The 18,370-nt window shown below is 35.0% G+C and overlaps 1 protein-coding gene across 2 annotated transcripts; it reads right to left on the reverse strand.

Annotated features, from left to right (window-relative positions):
* Positions 1-219: 219 nt before the first annotated feature.
* LOC105339253 (FERM domain-containing protein 8) lies at positions 220-18,169 on the reverse strand. Of its 2 annotated transcripts, XM_066087815.1 has the most exons (13): positions 18,112-18,169; positions 10,295-10,388; positions 9,877-10,047; positions 9,553-9,654; positions 9,398-9,456; positions 9,126-9,292; positions 8,709-8,927; positions 7,094-7,229; positions 5,967-6,086; positions 5,643-5,675; positions 4,478-4,595; positions 4,071-4,136; positions 220-1,663 (listed from the first exon to the last, which is right to left on the reverse strand). In XM_066087815.1, exons 1-13 carry the CDS (start codon positions 18,130-18,132, stop codon positions 1,632-1,634), a joined length of 1,338 nt encoding a protein of 445 aa, XP_065943887.1. In that variant the 5' UTR covers positions 18,133-18,169; the 3' UTR covers positions 220-1,631. The 2 variants fall into 2 exon arrangements, with proteins under 2 accessions (XP_065943887.1, XP_065943886.1); XM_066087814.1 differs by lacking the exon at positions 5,643-5,675 and having other exon boundaries at positions 5,934-6,086.
* Between the last annotated feature and the right edge of the window lie 201 nt (positions 18,170-18,370).

Genomic DNA, 18,370 nt, shown 5'->3' on the forward strand with positions numbered 1-18,370 from the left:
AGTTATTGGACTGAATAGTACAAAATCGTCATAAGTGTTATTACATGTAATACTAAGGCAAAGACACTAAAAAATGTAAATATAAAGAAGTTAACAGGACCTGGATTGTACCAATTAGTGCTAAAGAGAGACATGCAATCATACATGCTGTTAGTTTTCATCCCACGTCAGTGTCCGTGAATTTTATTTCAATATTAGAATGAGTTTATATATATCATAAAAGTTTCAAATAAATTTATTATCAATTATCAATAAAACATCTTTTGATTAATATCACAGTAACCTAAAGGATAAATAAATATTACATCAACCATAAAAATAATTATTATTAATAGGAAAACATAAACTACAGTCAAACCTCCCTCTGTTCAGTAAGTTATTTTGCAAAACACAGCCCAGTTCAGCAGGCATTGCTAAGATTCCAGATATTCGGGTTATAATCCATAATATTAATTATTCTAAAACAAATGGTAACTGGAATTTCCATATCTCACTTGGACTAATATTATAGTGGTATTTGAGTACTGAAGTTGTACATGTATTTGCATTGCAGATGCTGATGCTTATAATGATTAAATTAGAGTTCAGTAATGTACAATTAATTAAAACTGTAAGGCAATATCCAGATACTAACAATCATTTTCAAACATCAAAGAAATACAGACATATCTTTGTATATTTAAATTGCATAGCTCTGCAACTGTGTGAAGTTCCATAAAAAATAATTTTTGTAGAATAAATTGTGAACAAATACAAACTATTTCCATAAATTCTTTCCAGTTAGACACTGTAATGTTATATAAAATAAGAGGTAAAACACTGGAATGAAAAATATAATAATATTCTCAATGAAAGAATTGCATGTAAATGTGTATCAAACACTACAGTACGGTACAAAGTATTTATACAACCATAAACTCAATACATATAAATGAAAATGTGTATCAAACACTACAGTAGGGTACAATGCATTTATACAACCATAAACTCAATACATATACATGAAAATGTGTATCAAACACTACAGTATAGTACAACGTATTTATACTACCATAAACTCGATACATATTATATGAAAATTAACAAATAAGAATGTCCAAGAAGTAAAGTTAAACAATTACCAACATTGCCAGTAAAAACAGTTGCCGTATTATTAAATGTTTAATTCATAACATAAATGATACAAAATGCATTATAAACAGGTTGTACATTTTACACTGATCCTGTGCATACCATAAACATGTTCAAATCAATTTCCTTGGGTAGTATTGAATGGATTCTGTTTTTTATTATGAGCACAAAACTGGAGTGAAGAAACAGATACACATACCAGAATGTGGTTTTTTTTTGTATAATGACTCCTCCAATGCAAAGGTACGTCATACAAAAATGCGCAAAAACATGTGTTGAGAATTATCTGAAGTCTTGCTAATCTAGAAGCTGCATGATTCCAATAAAGACGTCTAGTTTAACATTTTTCAAAGTCTTGCTATACTCTATCATAGTTGTGTCCTTGAAGTTTGATCTTACGGTTTGCTACTCTACAAGGTCACAACCTTTGGACAGGAAATCAACTAAAAATTCTACGGTTATTATGCAAAAAGCTTAGTTAGCCGACCACAGCGACCTCCTCAATTACTGTCTCTCATGGGGATCTTGTCTCCTGAAATAAGAAATGTGTGTGATAAAAACAACTCTTATAAAAACAACTCAACATGTATACTTGGTATATGTATTACATACACACAATAATTAACCATTGGTATAGGTATTACATACACAATGATTAACCATTGGTATATGTATTATATACACACAATGATTAACCATTGGTATATGTATTACATACACACAATGATTAACCATTGGTATATGTATAACATACACAAAATGATTAACCATTGGTATAGGTATTACATACACACAATGATTAACCATTGGTATATGTATAACATACACACAATGATTAACCATTGGTATATGTATTACATACACACAATGATTAACCATTGGTATATGTATTACATACACAAAATGATTAACCATTGGTATAGGTATTACATACACACAATGATTAACCATTGGTATATGTATTACATACACAAAATGATTAACCATTGGTATAGGTATTACATACACACAATATTTAACCATTGGTATACATATTACATACACACAATGATTAACCATTGGTATATGTATTACATACACACAATGATTAACCATATGTATAGGTATTACATACACACAATGATTAACCATATATGTATATGTATTACATACACACAATGATTAACCATATGTATAGGTATTACATACACACAATAATTACCATTATGTATAGGTATTACATACACACAATAATTACCCATATGTATAGGTATTACATACACAAAATGATTAACCATATGTATAGGTATTACATACACACAATAATTAACCATTGGTATAGGTATTACATACACACAATGATTAACCATTGGTATATGTATTACATACACACAATGATTACCCATATGTATAGGTATTACATACACACAATGATTAACCATATGTATAGGTATTACATAATTGGTATAGGTATAACAAACACACAATGATTAACCATTGGTATATGTATTACATACACACAATAGTTAACCATTGGTATAGGTATTACATACACACAATAATTAACCATTGGTATATGTATTACATACACACAATAGTTAACCATTGGTATAGGTATTACATACACACAGTAATTTGGTATAGGTATTACATATATACAATGATTAACCATCGGTATAGGTTTAACATACACACAATAATTAACCATTGGTATATGTATTACATACATACAATGATTACCCATTGGTATTTGTATTACATACACACAATAATCACCCATGGATCATCAAAAAATGTCCACAGTATTCAAAGGTATTCAGCAAAACAAGAGGCAAAATTAAATAAATATACATGTCTATTTCAAAGCTGAATACAACTTATAAATAAGCAACAGCACAACTGAATCAAATGGGTGACATGTACTTTTGCTAATGTAGTCTTAAATTTTGAGTTTTTACTTCTTACTTTGTGTGCATTGTCTGTTTATAACAATGTATATAATGCATTGACGTGAATATTTGATGTTACTTTTCTCCTGGCTTAGAATAATTGCATAAAATTGATTAGTTCATTGCGACCAAGTAACACAGCGCTGTAAGATGTATGTCCACACACTGTGTGGCACACAGGTGAAAGCTGCCTTGCGAAATACTTTGGACTGTTAAGAGATCTGTGGTCTATATAGGGGTTGAGGGGAAAGCGATGAAGAAAGAAATACAACAGACAATGCCTTTTAGAACTCATGTTCATTTTTAAGTAATAGGTATTGCCTTTTACTGATTAATTAGCTGACCTACTTTTCAATAATTCATTTGTTGTCCTTACCCTTTAGTGAGTAAGGTATATGCCTTACCTTTCAGTGGGAAAGGTGTTGGTCTTACCTTTCAATGAGAAAGGTACTGGACTTACCTTTCATTCAGTTTGCTTTGACTTGCAGTGAGTTGTTGGTCTTATCTTTTAGTGGGAAAGGTGTTGGTCTTATCTTTCAATGACAAACATGTTGGTCTAACTTTTCAGTGAGTAAGCTTTTGGCCTTGCCCTTAATAAGTTGTCAGTCTCATATTTCAGTGAGTAAGTTTTTTGCCTTCCTTTGACTGAGGAAGGTGCTTGTCTGTTCTTTTACTGAGAAAGGTGTTGACTTTACCTTTTACTGAGAAAGGGATTGGCTTTACCTTACCTTTCAGTTTGCTTTATTTTTCAGTGAGTAAGTTGTTGGCCTTACCTTTCAGTAGGTAAGTTGTTGGCCTCACCTTTCAGTAAATAGGTTTTTCGCTTTATCTTTGGTGAGTAAGTTTATGCCTCACCTTTTAGTATCTTGTTGGCTTTACTTTCCATAGAGCAAGTTGTTGACCTAACCTTTCACGTATTAAGTTGTTTGTTTTGATTGAGTAAGCTGTTGGTCTTACCTTTAGTGAGTAAATTGTTTGTCCTCCCTTAAGTAAGTGAGCTTTTTGCCTTACCTTTTAGTGAGTAAGTAGACAGTGTCATTTTTTCCAGTTTGTTTGTTATTTTGCTGCAGAATCTCTCTGAAACAGATATCACAATGACGTTAAAGATGAAGAATACACAACCAATGTTTCAGTACATTCACACAGGAACACTGTACATTTCAAGTATATGTATTTGATATATCTTGCATTTTTTAACATAATCTTTTAAATTCAAATACCATTAAAAGCAAACACTAAGTTAAACTTGTCTCTAGCTAGAAAACATCAAAACATAGATTTGAAATTAATGTTTGTCCATATAAAACGGCCTGCTGGCCTTGTAACTGTTGTATCGACACTGTATATGTTTCACACAATTGGTTTTCTAAGACTTTTTTTCAGTCTGTGCTTGTACGCTGAGATGGAGAGAGTCTTACCGTTCCTGAACTTCTTTCCGGCTCCATCAGGGACACTGATTCCGTCCCGAGCACTCTGGTCCCTCTGCTGATGTTTCCTTTTCACACACGATTCAATCAATGCATCCATCATCTTGGCCTGCAGACAGAAACAAAAAATCAAGGCTTCAAAGTGATTTTTACAAATAAATTAAGATTAAATCAAATTAATTTAATTTAAATTAATATTTAATTAAATAAATATCAATTATTGAAATAAGGATAGCACATATTTTAAAATATGTCACATTAAGACCTAACCATAAATATATCACTATAACAAGATTAATTTTATAATTAAGCTCTCTTTCAGGTAATCAAAAGCTTGATATATTAATGCTATATCTACAGGATTTAATTGCAAGAACACCTGTAGTACTTTGGTCACTAGTTCCCCCACCCTCCATTAATAACCTGACAGATTTACCTGACTGTATAACACCTGTAGGACTTTGGTGACCCGTTCCCCCACCCTCCATTGATAACCTGACAGATTTACCTGACTGTATAACACCTGTAGTACTTTGGTGACCCGTTCCCCCACCCTCCATTGATAACCTGACAGATTTACCTGACTGTATAACACCTGTAGTACTTTGGTGACCCGTTCCCCCACCCTCCATTGGTAACCTGACAGATTTACCTGACTATATAACACCTGTAGTACTTTGGTGACCCGTTCCCCCACCCTCCATTGGTAACCTGACAGATTTACCTGACTATATAACACCTGTAGTACTTTGGTGACCCGTTCCCCCACCCTCCATTGATAACCTGACAGATTTACCTGACTGTATAACACCTGTAGTACTTTGGTCACTGGTTCCCCCACCCTCCATTAATAACCTGACAGATTTACCTGACTATATAACACCTGTAGGACTTTGGTCACTGGTTCCCCCACCCTCCATTAATGACTTGACAGATTAACCTGACTGTATAACACCTGTAAGACTTTGGTCACTGGTTCCCCCACCCTCCATTAATAACCTGACAGATTTACCTGACTGTATAACACCTGTAGGACTTTGGTCACTGGTTCCCCCACCCTCCATTAATAACCTGACAGATTTACCTGACTGTATAACACCTGTAGGACTTTGGTCACTGTTTCCCCCACCCTTCATTAATAACCTGACAGATTTACCTGACTGGAGAACACCTGTAGTACTTTGGTCACCTATCCCCCCCACCCTCCATTAATAACCTGACAGATTTACCTGACTGGAGAACACCTGTAGTATTTTGGTCACCTATCCCCCCCCACCCTCCATTAATAACCTGACAGATTTACCTGACTGGAGAACACCTGTAGTACTTTGGTCACCGGTCCCCCCACCCTCCATTAATAACCTGACAGATTTACCTGACTGGAGAACACCTGTAGTACTTTGGTCACCGGTCCCCCCACCCTCCATTAATAACCTGACAGATTTACCTGACTGGAGAACACCTGTAGTACTTTGGTAACTTCTTCCCCCTCCTCCTTGACCAGGAACTGCAGCATTAGAACGGCCATCCTGTTCTCCTCCTCTTCGTTCGTGTCCAGGGCCCATGACAACTCCTCATAGGGAACGGCTAACATTGGGTCCTACAAACCAAGAGTTGACTTCCAAGTGTGATGGACTCCTAATGTTCTTGTTACATTATTTTGATTATTGAACTTCAATTACATGTAGATTTGTAAGTTACTGCAAAAAACCTTTTTATTCAGGGCAACTTGATTCTACAAAGATTTGCTATAAAATACAGCTGTCCCAAATAAAAGCTTGATATTGATTATCGTAAACTAATTGTACATTGAGTTAACTTTCCAATATCATAATGTCAAAATGATATTCAGATGATCCGCTTTTGCTATGACTGAAACTGAAACATTACTGTTTTTCCAAAAACATTTACAATGTGGGTTAACAAATGTTAGTGATTGAGATGTACAAAACTTGATATGTGACCCCTCTTGAGATGAAAATATTATCCTCTTCTCATCTTCATGCAGGACAATATTTTGTCTATTATGGTTTCAAATAATCAGTTGCCCACAACCAAAACTGAGGATCCCTTGTCAATATTTGTGTATAATTTATAGCTAAAATGTCACCAGGACCTGACTTTCTATCGGATTACATCAAATCATTGTGTAGCAATCTACAATAATTTAGTGATTTTAATTAAATTGACAGTTATCACTTGTACAGCAAATCCTACAGGTACCTACCTCCCTCAGCTGGTCAATGATACAGATCCCGTCTGTGTTCAGGGTTAGAGTCAGGGTTAGATTTACAGGTACCTACCTCCCTCAGCTGGTCAATGATACAGATCCCGTCTGTGTTCAGGGTTAGAGTCAGGGTTAGATTTACAGGTACCTACCTCCCTCAGCTGGTCAATGATACAGATCCCGTCTGTGTTCAGGGTTAGAGTCAGGGTTAGATTTACAGGTACCTACCTCCCTCAGCTGGTCAATGATACAGATCCCGTCTGTGTTCAGGGTTAGAGTCAGGGTTAGATTTACAGGTACCTACCTCCCTCAGCTGGTCAATGATACAGATCCTGTCTGTGTTCAGGGTTAGAGTCAGGGTTAGATTTACAGGTACCTACCTCCCTCAGCTGGTCAATGATACAGATCCCGTCTGTGTTCAGGGCCACCAATACTTCCATGTCCTTCTCCACCCCCGGCAGGTGACCTTTAATCTTCCCCACCTGTTTCTGAATTTTACCTTCAAAGAATGCACTCCTACAAAAATGATAGCAAAGAAACTGCTTTAAACATGTACATCCATGAAAGCATCTATACCTAGTGGCCCCCTTTTATACAGTAGAAGATAACGGTCTGGTCTCTCTTGGTCAAAGCATTCAATAAGTTGAGCTTTAGCAAAGTAAAAAGGGTTGTATCAGTGAATCATTGAAGGGTTGAATCAGTGATTCATTTTGAAAATTGTCTTTATGGGTCCAGAGGACCCCTCTTAATCATAACTACGAGTTCCAAGGCGAAAACAATGAGTCCATAATTTACTCCACAAAGAACATTATTATAAAACAAGCTACATCTATTTCACCTAAAATTTTAAATGACCATACTAAAAGACCGGCTTATTGCTATCACTGGGACCCTTCCAAGTTTTCTCTGCTTCTTTATCACCACAATCATTTATTTCACATACTCAGGATCAGTCATGAGTGTCCCTTTTAGCGTGAACCTCTTGTTTTTATTAATGTCGGATTAATTGCCACTTGTCTCTTTTTTCATAAACCCTGGTTCGGGTGTAATATTATCTTTTTTATTTCGTGGTATAGTGATAAACATCAACCCCCCCCTCTTTGTAATGTCATGTGTCGTTGAATCTCATTGGTTAATGCACTAAGTGTTGACAATAATGTGTCCTCTTTTGTAGTGTTTTTTTTTATTAGGAACATTTCGGGCATCTACTTAGTAGCTTAAGAAAAGATTGAATTTATAAATTTCTTCGCAAGAAAAATGTGTATGTGTATTTCAAAATGTATTGCGTCCTTTGGGAAGTACATATAATCGTGTCCTAAGCGAAATTTGTCCGTATTTTTACACAGGACACACATCAAAATGAATTATCACTGATACAAATTTTCATAATTTCTTTAGTTGCAAGTACAATTGATGTTGAATCAGTAGAATTCCTGGTGGCTCAATTTTCTTGGATTTCATGCCGGGGAACCTCTCATCCACTAATTAACCTCCACACAAAATTAGAAAACCTAATTTGACTTGAATATAATCAAACAATTTAGGACAAAAAATTAAGTCCCTAAAAAACGTTGAAAAATTGGCAACCCATAAAAACTATCCCCTACAAACTCTAATCGTTCCAGAGGATGTAAATACTGTAGAGTCTTGTGTATAGCACGCACATGTGTATAATATGCACCCCCAAAACTTGGGTGTAGAATTCTGGAATAAAAACCCAGCTGTTCCTGTGTATAACACACACACACATAAAACAAAGAAACTTTTAATTGAGATTTTTGTTAAAATCACCCATGTGTATGGTTTGATAATGTTTCTTAAGCACTCAAAAGTAATTATGTCTGCAGATCATACCCAAAACAACATCAATAGTAATGACCTAATTAATAATTAGTCCAATATGCATCCCCCACTTTTGATCCAATTTTGGCTGAAAAAAGTTTGTGTTATGCCTGAGACTTTACAGTATCTGTTGTATTATGTAAGAGGACTTACCCATAGAAGGCATACTGCCAACACACCTCTAGATACGTCCTGTAAAGGGCGGGCAGAGCTTGCTTTATGTCTTTGTCCTTGTAAGCCCCACTGATCTGGCGGTGGGCTCGCTCAACTCGGACCTCCAAAGGTTCCACTCCATCATTTTTACCGAATTTAAAAAACTTTGAGCTTTTGGGCTTTCGCATGAACTCTGGATAAAATTTGTGAAGTTCTTCTCTGTTACAAAAAAAATAGCAAAATAACATCATAAACTATCTTATAAACTGCAGTTTTTTTTAAAACCAATTTTAACTGAATTTGTTTAACTCATTCGTTTTGTTGATTGTATCTAAAAACACAAATCAGAATTAAGAGGACTGATTTTTTTAAATACAGAAATTAAAATTCCAATTTCATCCGCTTGGCAGCACGTACTTGTAATGGTCCCGAGTGTGTGTGTTGGCGTTATAATGCTCCAGATGGATCAATGCCTGGATGCCAGCCAGCTGGTCATATTCCTCTGGTTGTACAACATACCGTCCCTCAATTACATTAAATTTAGCCTCGTGGTACAGCAAACTCAACATCACTTCGTGGCATATCTTGAAAGTCAAATCCAAAAATTAACATAACTTCTTAAGTTCTTTCACACAAATCTTGAAACAAATATCATAAATAAATTTCATTGATAGACAAGTTAGACTTACATTCATTTCTTCTTCCAAAGTCAGAAATACATTTCTCTGAAACATTACAACAGGTTCATCTACAAAGAAAACACATTTTTTTAATTTGTCTATGTTTTATATCCCTACAAAAAACTAACACCCTGTATCCTTCATATTTCAAATCAAAACCTCACCTCTAGAAATTTCATCTGGTTTGGAGTCTGTGTAGAGCACACAGAATTCATCCCACATCTGGGCAAACTGGAAGGGTTTGTGGCTCTTTTTCAATCTTAATTCTACAGGAATAAGAACAAGTCTTCATCAATAATGCACATGATTACTTTTTCAATTATCCATTTATGATATTCACAGTACGAAATTCAATTAAAATAGAAAACAAGGTAAAAGATAATTTGTGAATTAGATGTTATGGTAGTAACTTGATGATATTCAATAAAGATCAATCTAGACAGAAACTATAGTATCAATGAATGGATGATTCTTGGAACAAGTCTTACCCAGAAGAGGAGAGACGAGCCAGATGGAGAAAACATTATCACAGTCCTGGGGCAGATTCCTCTCCTTAACAACCACCTCAAACAAGTCTTCTGCGGTAGCTTCGTGACCGGCACACTCCAGGGTGACATGAATTCCAACCCTGTCCCTCATCCAAATCACAACCTCCACAGCTGTAAATTAAAACAAGTCAGGGAGTTCTCTATTAGTATGTACAGTTAATGTGTACCTTGTCGAATATTGTAATGGTTGAGTTTATTCTGCACTCGCTGCATCTTCGCTAGCCAAGATTCTGATATGATGAGAATAAAGAAATTGAATTCTTGGCTAATGAAGGTGCATCCACTGATAATTTCCAGTTTAGGATTTCAATCATTACGTTAATGATTTAATATTCAATAAAATATTCCTGGTACGTACAGTCATCTGTTGCATCGTCTTGCAGCTGATGCTTTTGCACCAGTCGCCTGGTCTCTTCATCCATGGAGTCTCCCATGTCCATTTTTTGTAAAGACTAAAACACACAGTACAGGAGCAATTAGTAATACATGTACTTATAAAGTGGACATCATAGATTATGTTAAAATATACACCGTGTTTAATGTCAATAATAATGAAGACTCAACATTAGTTTTTTACAAAAATTTTAATCATTCAGACATCTTATTGGCCACATGCCTATCACTTTATAACTATTCTGTAATGCCTTAGGTATCATTGACCGATTGAGACACATATAATTTATATCTGTGAATATCAACTATGTGTCTCAAATCCTGTGAAATTTCTTAGTGCATCAATTCTGTACAGAGTTGCTATACTGTTCTTTATTTCTTGCCAAATATATGATTGGTAACGGCACGTCTTTTAACCCCAAGGAACCCCAAGGAACCCCAAGGAAACCCCAAGGAAACCCCAAGGAACCCCAAGGAAACTCCAATGACAGAAATAAATAACTATTGATACCCAAGGGGGTCTCATTAGAGTGCAAGGGTCACCCCTTACCCTTGGTACCCCAATTATACCCCAAGGAACCCCAAAGATAACCTAATAATACAGATTTATAACTCCTGATACACCATAGAACCCCAAGGAACCTCAAGGATACCCTAATAATACAAATTTTAAACTCTTGGTACCCCTGGGGACTCACTGGTATTCCAGACACACCTCTAAGAACCTCAGGGAACCCCAGGGATATCCCAAGGAACTCGAAGAATACCCAAATAATACAGAATCATAACTCTTGATACTCATTGAACCCCAAGGATACCCTAATAATACAAATTTAAAACTCTTATTAACCCTGAGGACTCATTGGTATTCCAGATACACCTCTAGGAATCCCAGGGAACCCCATGGATATCCCAAGGAACTCCAAGAATACCCTTATAATACAGAATTATAAATCTTGATACTCCATAGAACCCCAAGGATACCGTAATACGTTGTAATACAAATTTAAAACTCTTGATAACTCTGGGGACTCATTGGTATTCCAGATATACCTCTAAGAATCCCAGGGAACCCCAGGGATATCCCAAGGAACTCCAAGAATACCCTAAAAATACAGATTCATAACTCTTGATACACCACAGAACCCCAAGGATACATCAAGGAACTTAAAGGATAACTTAATAATACAAATTTAAATTCTTGATACCCGTAGGGACTCATTGGTATCTCAGACAAAACCCACGGATACCCCAAGGAACTCTAGGGATACTCTTATACATGTATTGGTTATATAAATTTTATAACTCTTGATATCCTATGGAACTCCAAGGATACACTATATCTCTTGATACTTTTTGGGTCACTTTGATATCCTAGACAAATCACAAGGTATCCCAGGGAACCCCATGGGTACCCCAAGAAACCTAAAGGATACCCTAATAGTACTCTAATAGTAATAATACAGATTGTTATCCCTGACACACCCTATGGATACATCAAGGAACTCCAAGGATACCCAGTAATATAACTTTTGATAACCAAATGAACCCCAAGGATACCCTAATAACACAATTTTATATCTCGGGGCTTTTTGATATCCCAGACACCATTAGGTATCCCACGGAACCCCATGGATACCCCAAGGAACTTAAAGGATACCCTTATAATACAGATTCATAAAACTTGATACCCCATACAACCCAATGGAACCCCAAGGATATAGCCTAATAATTCAAATTAAAAATGCTTGATACCATTGGGGACTCATTGGTATCCCAGACACGCCTCTAAAAACCTCTATAAACCCTAGGGAACCCCACAGAAATCCCAAGGTACTCCAAAAGATACCCTAATCATACAGATTTATAACTCTTGATACACCATACAACCCCAAGGATACCCTAATATGTAATACTTTAAAACACATTTGGTCTAGCCGAAAAATTTTTGTCTATAAATTTGTTTCGGACTTGTGATATTGCATTACATTCTAAAATATAATGAAATTCATCGGCTATACGTTTTTTGTAACAGAGAGGACAAAATCTTTCATTTAATGGGATACCTTCCCATCTTCCCACTTCAACTGGTAGATGGTGATTTGAAGTACGAAAGAACTATATATATGATATGAGTTAAATTTGGCCCCCATTATTCGCAATTTTTTAAAGTGTTTCAGGTACAATAATATGTTATGTTATATTTTAGAAGAGTTGATGTAAAATTTATTTTTCACCTATTTATTTGATTTTTTTGCACTCACTGGCAGAAAATGACGTCAGAAGTGACGCTATTTCAATCAAAATCAGTCAAAAATTTACATTTTTCTTATCTTTTTATGAATGGGAAATATAGAGGGCATGCTTGAACAGGGAAAATTTTTTTGTCACTTATTAGCCTTGGCTAGATACATCTCTGATTAAAATATTTTGTTTGTTCAAGCATGCTCTCTATTTTTTCTGAAAGAAAAACTGCTTGAAAACAAGCTGTTTTATCATGTTTTTGCTAAAAATGCAAAAAATGGCAGGAAAAGGTTGTCTTTACGATGTCATATTTCTAAATTCTGGGCAGTTGAATCAAAATGAACATTATGTAAAAACATCACATATATATTTGTACAAAGAAAAATGATGTTCATTTTAGGGGGCCATTTTAGGCCCATATCATATATATAGTCCTTTTACAAGAATTTTTCTGAATTTCATGGGTAAAATATTGAAATAGTTCCATCAGTCTGAAAATGTAGTCCTAAATGTACATGTTGTTGAGCATTTAATTCTTTTATATCATAACCACTATAGCCAAATTGTATGATGTACTTGATAATTCCTCTGCATTTCTTATAAAATTAACATTTATAGTTTTTTTCATTATTAAAATCAACAACCCAAAACTTGAACCATATAATGTTTATTTTTTCAAGGTTCTTGATAAGGGACATAGAAGGGGTAGTAATGACATAGTTTTCCTTCTCCTTAAAAGAATGAATATTGAGTAATTTTACATGAAATAAAAATTAGCTTGTACGATCAATCATGATAGAACAAACCCTTTTTAATTATCAAAATTTACTTCTATTACAAGTATCTAATTAATTTTTTTAACTTTATTTTAAACATAATCTAAAAAAACTGCCTGTTATTTTTTTTTTTTATTAAAAATTTGCTTAAGGTCAATAATTGAACAGACTATAAATTACCTGTAATTAATTTCCTTTGTTCTTTGAAACCCTTACCTGAGCACCATTCCCACTTAGCTAAAATCAGTCACCCATAAAAATTTCAGAATTATAGCAAAGTGAGAAGACACCCAAAATTCACAAGGGTTGTCTACCAATAAACAAGGAGATGTAGGTGTAGGTAAATATATTGCAACAGTGATGGTGAAGCCATTGTGTATACATGTAAAGGGTTATGTTGGCCCTTTAATCCCTGTCCAAGAACTACCACCAATATACAACGGGTGTCTACCTGCAATTAACAGGTATTTTGGTGCCTCTCAGGTGAACATTCTGCACGCATAATGGGTCAATCCATTGTGTTGTACCCACGAAGGGGAGATAGCCCCACTCCACACTTCCATGATCACTTCTCAAAAGTACTCCAATAAGGGTAACACCCCCTTTGTCAATAGTAAAACAAGTTTGGGTCTTTGTAACTGAACAATATCTTTCTCCACTTCATTTGAAAATTTCACCGAAGAAACATTGTCATATTAAGTGTTCATATGAATGGTTCACCGGAAGAATTGCAGACTTCCTTGTGGTAACATAAAATTTAATGCCCTATTTTCATGAATTTGATATAATTTGTTACTGATTCAATATTGGCTGATCATCAGTTGGTAAGAGACAACAAATTCTGCCAATTAACGGTATTCGATTATGATTTTCAACCGATTTGACAACACTAATTGTTAAATTCATCCAAAGTGAACAGATATTGGAGAAACATTATTTTTATCATACCAGTATGTATCGGGGTATCACAAGTGTTCCTTGGGTTGCCCAGATGTTTTTATGATATTCCATTGAGTAATTGGGTATAATTGGGTATTAATTAGTAATATGTTTTACAGTACAACCATTGGGGTGGTTATTAAATTCTATCAATTGGGTACCTTGCAATTGGGGTTCCTACAGGTATCCTTGGGGTACCAATAGTTGACCTTTGGACTCCAATGAGTATCCTGGGGTATCACCGATAGTTATCAATTTTTATAATTGGGGTATCCTTGGGGTATCAGGAGTGACCCTTTGATTTTTAATGAGACCGGCCTTGGTCATCAAATTTACTTTCCACCATTGACTTTATTTGAGATATCTATGGGGTTCTCAAGGGTATCCTTAATGGGTTCTCATTGGTATACTTGGGATTCATTTGGGTTCTTTGGGGTACTTATCACTTTAAATACATATGTATAACAGTAATATATTTACAAATTAATGTATCTGATGATATTTTTTTTTATTATTTAATTGTTTTAATGAAAAACCAACAAAATGACAATAATCCCACCCTTTGCAGTAAATGGAAATACCGGTAGCCAAGCAATGCTCTTCTGTTGATAAAACTTTGAATATCTTTCTAATAAGAGTCTTAACAGATGCAGTTAGTTGTTTCAAATTTTCCTCACTTTCTGCTATGGCCTATGGTACAATGGAACTCCATATCAGAAAATTGATCCCATAGGACTTTATATATGATTTTCTTTGACAGGCTTTTTAAATTTAATAAACTCCCAAAACATTACCATAATTACCATACTATGTAAAAATATGTAAGAAAGAAAATTTAATATTACAAACAATTTTAAAATTGCAGAAACACTACAATCATATCAGTAATTTTAATAAATCTAATTTAAATTAGATTCCCTATAGGGTCACTTCATCAATTTACTTGCATGACTAATAAATTTAAACAACTTCTAAAAATAGTTCACTTCGTTATTTTAATAATGATATTATTTATTTCCTTTTAAATTAGCCCCAAAGCCACTGCCCATTTTACAGATTATCAATTTTCCATACACACATGCTCCATCTAAACCATGGCTCAGATAATGGCCCCTTGGGACAAATGAATTCAGCCAGCTCCTAAGAATTTATCATTGACAAACAAAAATTCTGCATTGTCAGTTGATAGAATACTTATAAAAGATAAATTTAGAATACTTAGAATAAATTTAGTTAACGCATAAAGACAAAAAACCTCCATTTGAATGTATTTTATATAAATATATTTTAGGGTGTTTTAATGCTATAAATTAATAAAATCTGTAAGGATTACCTCCCTTACTTTTCAACATCAGTGAACAATATATAGAATGAGGAAAATGAAAACTGTCATAAAATCATTAAATCTTGTCTGATCCTAAAAAACTTACAGGTGCACATCTTCAGATGGTGATCAACATATGTACAAATTTTCAGACTGTTCCATGCAGTAGTAAAAAATTCTATAGGGGGGACAAAGTTGCATATACAGAGAGACGGACAGACGGATGGACAGGGTGAAACCAATATACCCCCTTAAACTTCATTTGTGGGGGTATAGGGGTATAATGAGACTCCTGGGGTATCACTAGTTACTAATTTCTATTATTGGGGTTACTTGGGATTCTAATGAGTATACTTGGGGTTCCTTGGGGTATCCTTGGGGTACTACGAGGTGACCCTTGGATTCAAATGAGACCCCTTGGGTATAAATAGTTATTAATTTCTATCACTGGGGTACCTTGGGGTGAGCCTTTGATTCGAATGAGACCCCTGGGGTATCACTGGTTAATAACTTTATCATTTGGGTTCCATGGGGTTCTTACGGGTTTCCTTGGGGTTCCTTGGGGTACCCTTGGGGTACTAAGAGGTGACCCTTGAAGTCCAATAAGACCCCTTGGGTATTAAAATTTATTAATTTTTGTCATTGGGGTTCCTTGGGGTATCCTTGAGGTTCCTTGGGGTTCCTTGGGGTTTCCTTGGGGTTCCTTGGGGTTCCTTGGGGTTAAAAGACGCACCCAAATCGATTGGTAATATCATTTCCTTCCTTATGTGTAAAAAATACTAAATTCTACCGTCTTGTTTTAAGTGGGGCGCATCTAATAATATTAAAATGCACCAAGTTTTGCTACTGGTATATATTTAAAGCATTACGATAAAGATTGGTAAAATGGATTTATTCAAAAAATAAGAAAAATGTCCCCAAGGATAGCATAATTCTGTGTACAATATTTTAACGGTGTACAATTTACTTTTTCTTTCATGTTGTTTCTTATAATGTACTCCTACAAAGCTTCATTTTATCACTACATCATTAAAGCGCAATGCTCCCCTACCGCACAACAGAAAAATCGTTTAAAAAACAAAAATTTTCTTATAAAATCTAAATATTTTTATCTGTATTTTGTTTATTGTGTTCAATTTTATAAATGACATCGTAAAAATTTACTAAGAATATCAATCCACTGTATTATACTAGAATGCTCAAAAACATGCGCAATGAAAACTTAAGTCTGCCTCCTTAAATTGTTATTTATTACTATCAATATATATATATATTATATATGTGTTATTTTTGTATGTATTTTTCAGTAACCTGCATGTCATTCTCCAAAATTAATACAAATTATTCTGTAAACATTTGAGTTTGTACGCAAGAGACAAGATTTGTAAGGACTGGCCGTCCATTTTTGCCTTTATTTTAGTATTGTTCACCATTATAAATGCTATAATAAGACATATGTCTTTTGCAATAAAGAAATTGAGTGTGAAAAGTACTTTTTTGGATTACTTGTTTCTGACAAAAATAGTGTACACTCCACAGATTGAAGACTAAAGTGTCAGTTTTGTAAATTGTGCAATGCTCATAAAGACATCTGAAATATTATGAAACCATTATGAACATGCGGTAAAACATCAACAAATTAATAAATTTTAAACCCTTTTTCATGTTTTAAATGTTTGTTAATTGAGAATGAATGTTAGTTTGCCCTTAAAGGTGTTCGCCCATTACACCGTTTGCCCTAGTTTTTGTTCGCCCTAGATCCGTTTGCCCAAGGTCCATTCGCCTTATAATTTATCATTTAAAAAGTAAAAGAGAATTTGAAATAAAGATTTTTATCTTAAAATGGCGATGTGGATTATAAATGAGGTTTAGGTGAAGCAAACAAGGTTTAGGGCAAACGAGAATTAGGGGTGAACGATAATTAGAGCGAACGAACTCAGGCAAACAAGTAGATAGGGCGAACGAACCCTATACCGTTAATTGAGTTGCAATGTATTGTGATACATTGTATGTATTGTATTGCATCTCAGTATGTATTGTGATTTGTACTGAATCATTAAGTACACTATTATCCCAGCCCTAGGGTTGGCACAGCACCAAATGTAATGGGATAGAGGAAATAGAGACAGCCGATTGAGCTACCCGGCCCGGTATTGGAATCTGACAGCGTTACAGAACGACTTTGATATGGGACAATGATTTGCATGAACAGTATGGTCTAGATAACAGGAATTTAACATATTTTGCATATTGATTACATTTTAGAAAACACAGTAACATGGTAACAAGTTTCTCTTTAGTGTTTACACTAAACTAGTAAACTGCATTGTTTGCTTAGCGTAGGCGTCACAGGCGTTTGTTTCATACAGGAGGTCAATTATAGATAACTATACACAGTTATTGTGTATAGTTAATAGACCTCCTATATGAAACAAGCGCATGTGTATAGGCCTAATAAAAAAAAGTTACATTGGTTAAAATGTTTGTTTTGTTTCTCACCCGACCGCTACTTCCTGCCATATTGAGTGTCTAATTTTAAAACCGGAAACGCTATATATGCTATATAGTTCCGCATTGCAGAGAGAGAGAGAGAGAGAGAGAGAGAGAGATTTCGCAGACACGTAGCATCGTTTTTTGAAAGTGGGGGGGGGGGGGGGGTCACACTCATCCCCCCCCCAAAAAAAAAAGAGCCCGGGGGGGGGGGGGAGGTTACTTTCCAAAATCCTGAAAATCCTAATGGTGTGGGGGTGGGGGCAGA

The sequence above is a fragment of the Magallana gigas genome, chromosome 6 (assembly GCF_963853765.1).
Source record: "Magallana gigas chromosome 6, xbMagGiga1.1, whole genome shotgun sequence".
In the NCBI taxonomy this organism is placed as follows: Eukaryota; Metazoa; Mollusca; class Bivalvia; order Ostreida; family Ostreidae; genus Magallana; species Magallana gigas.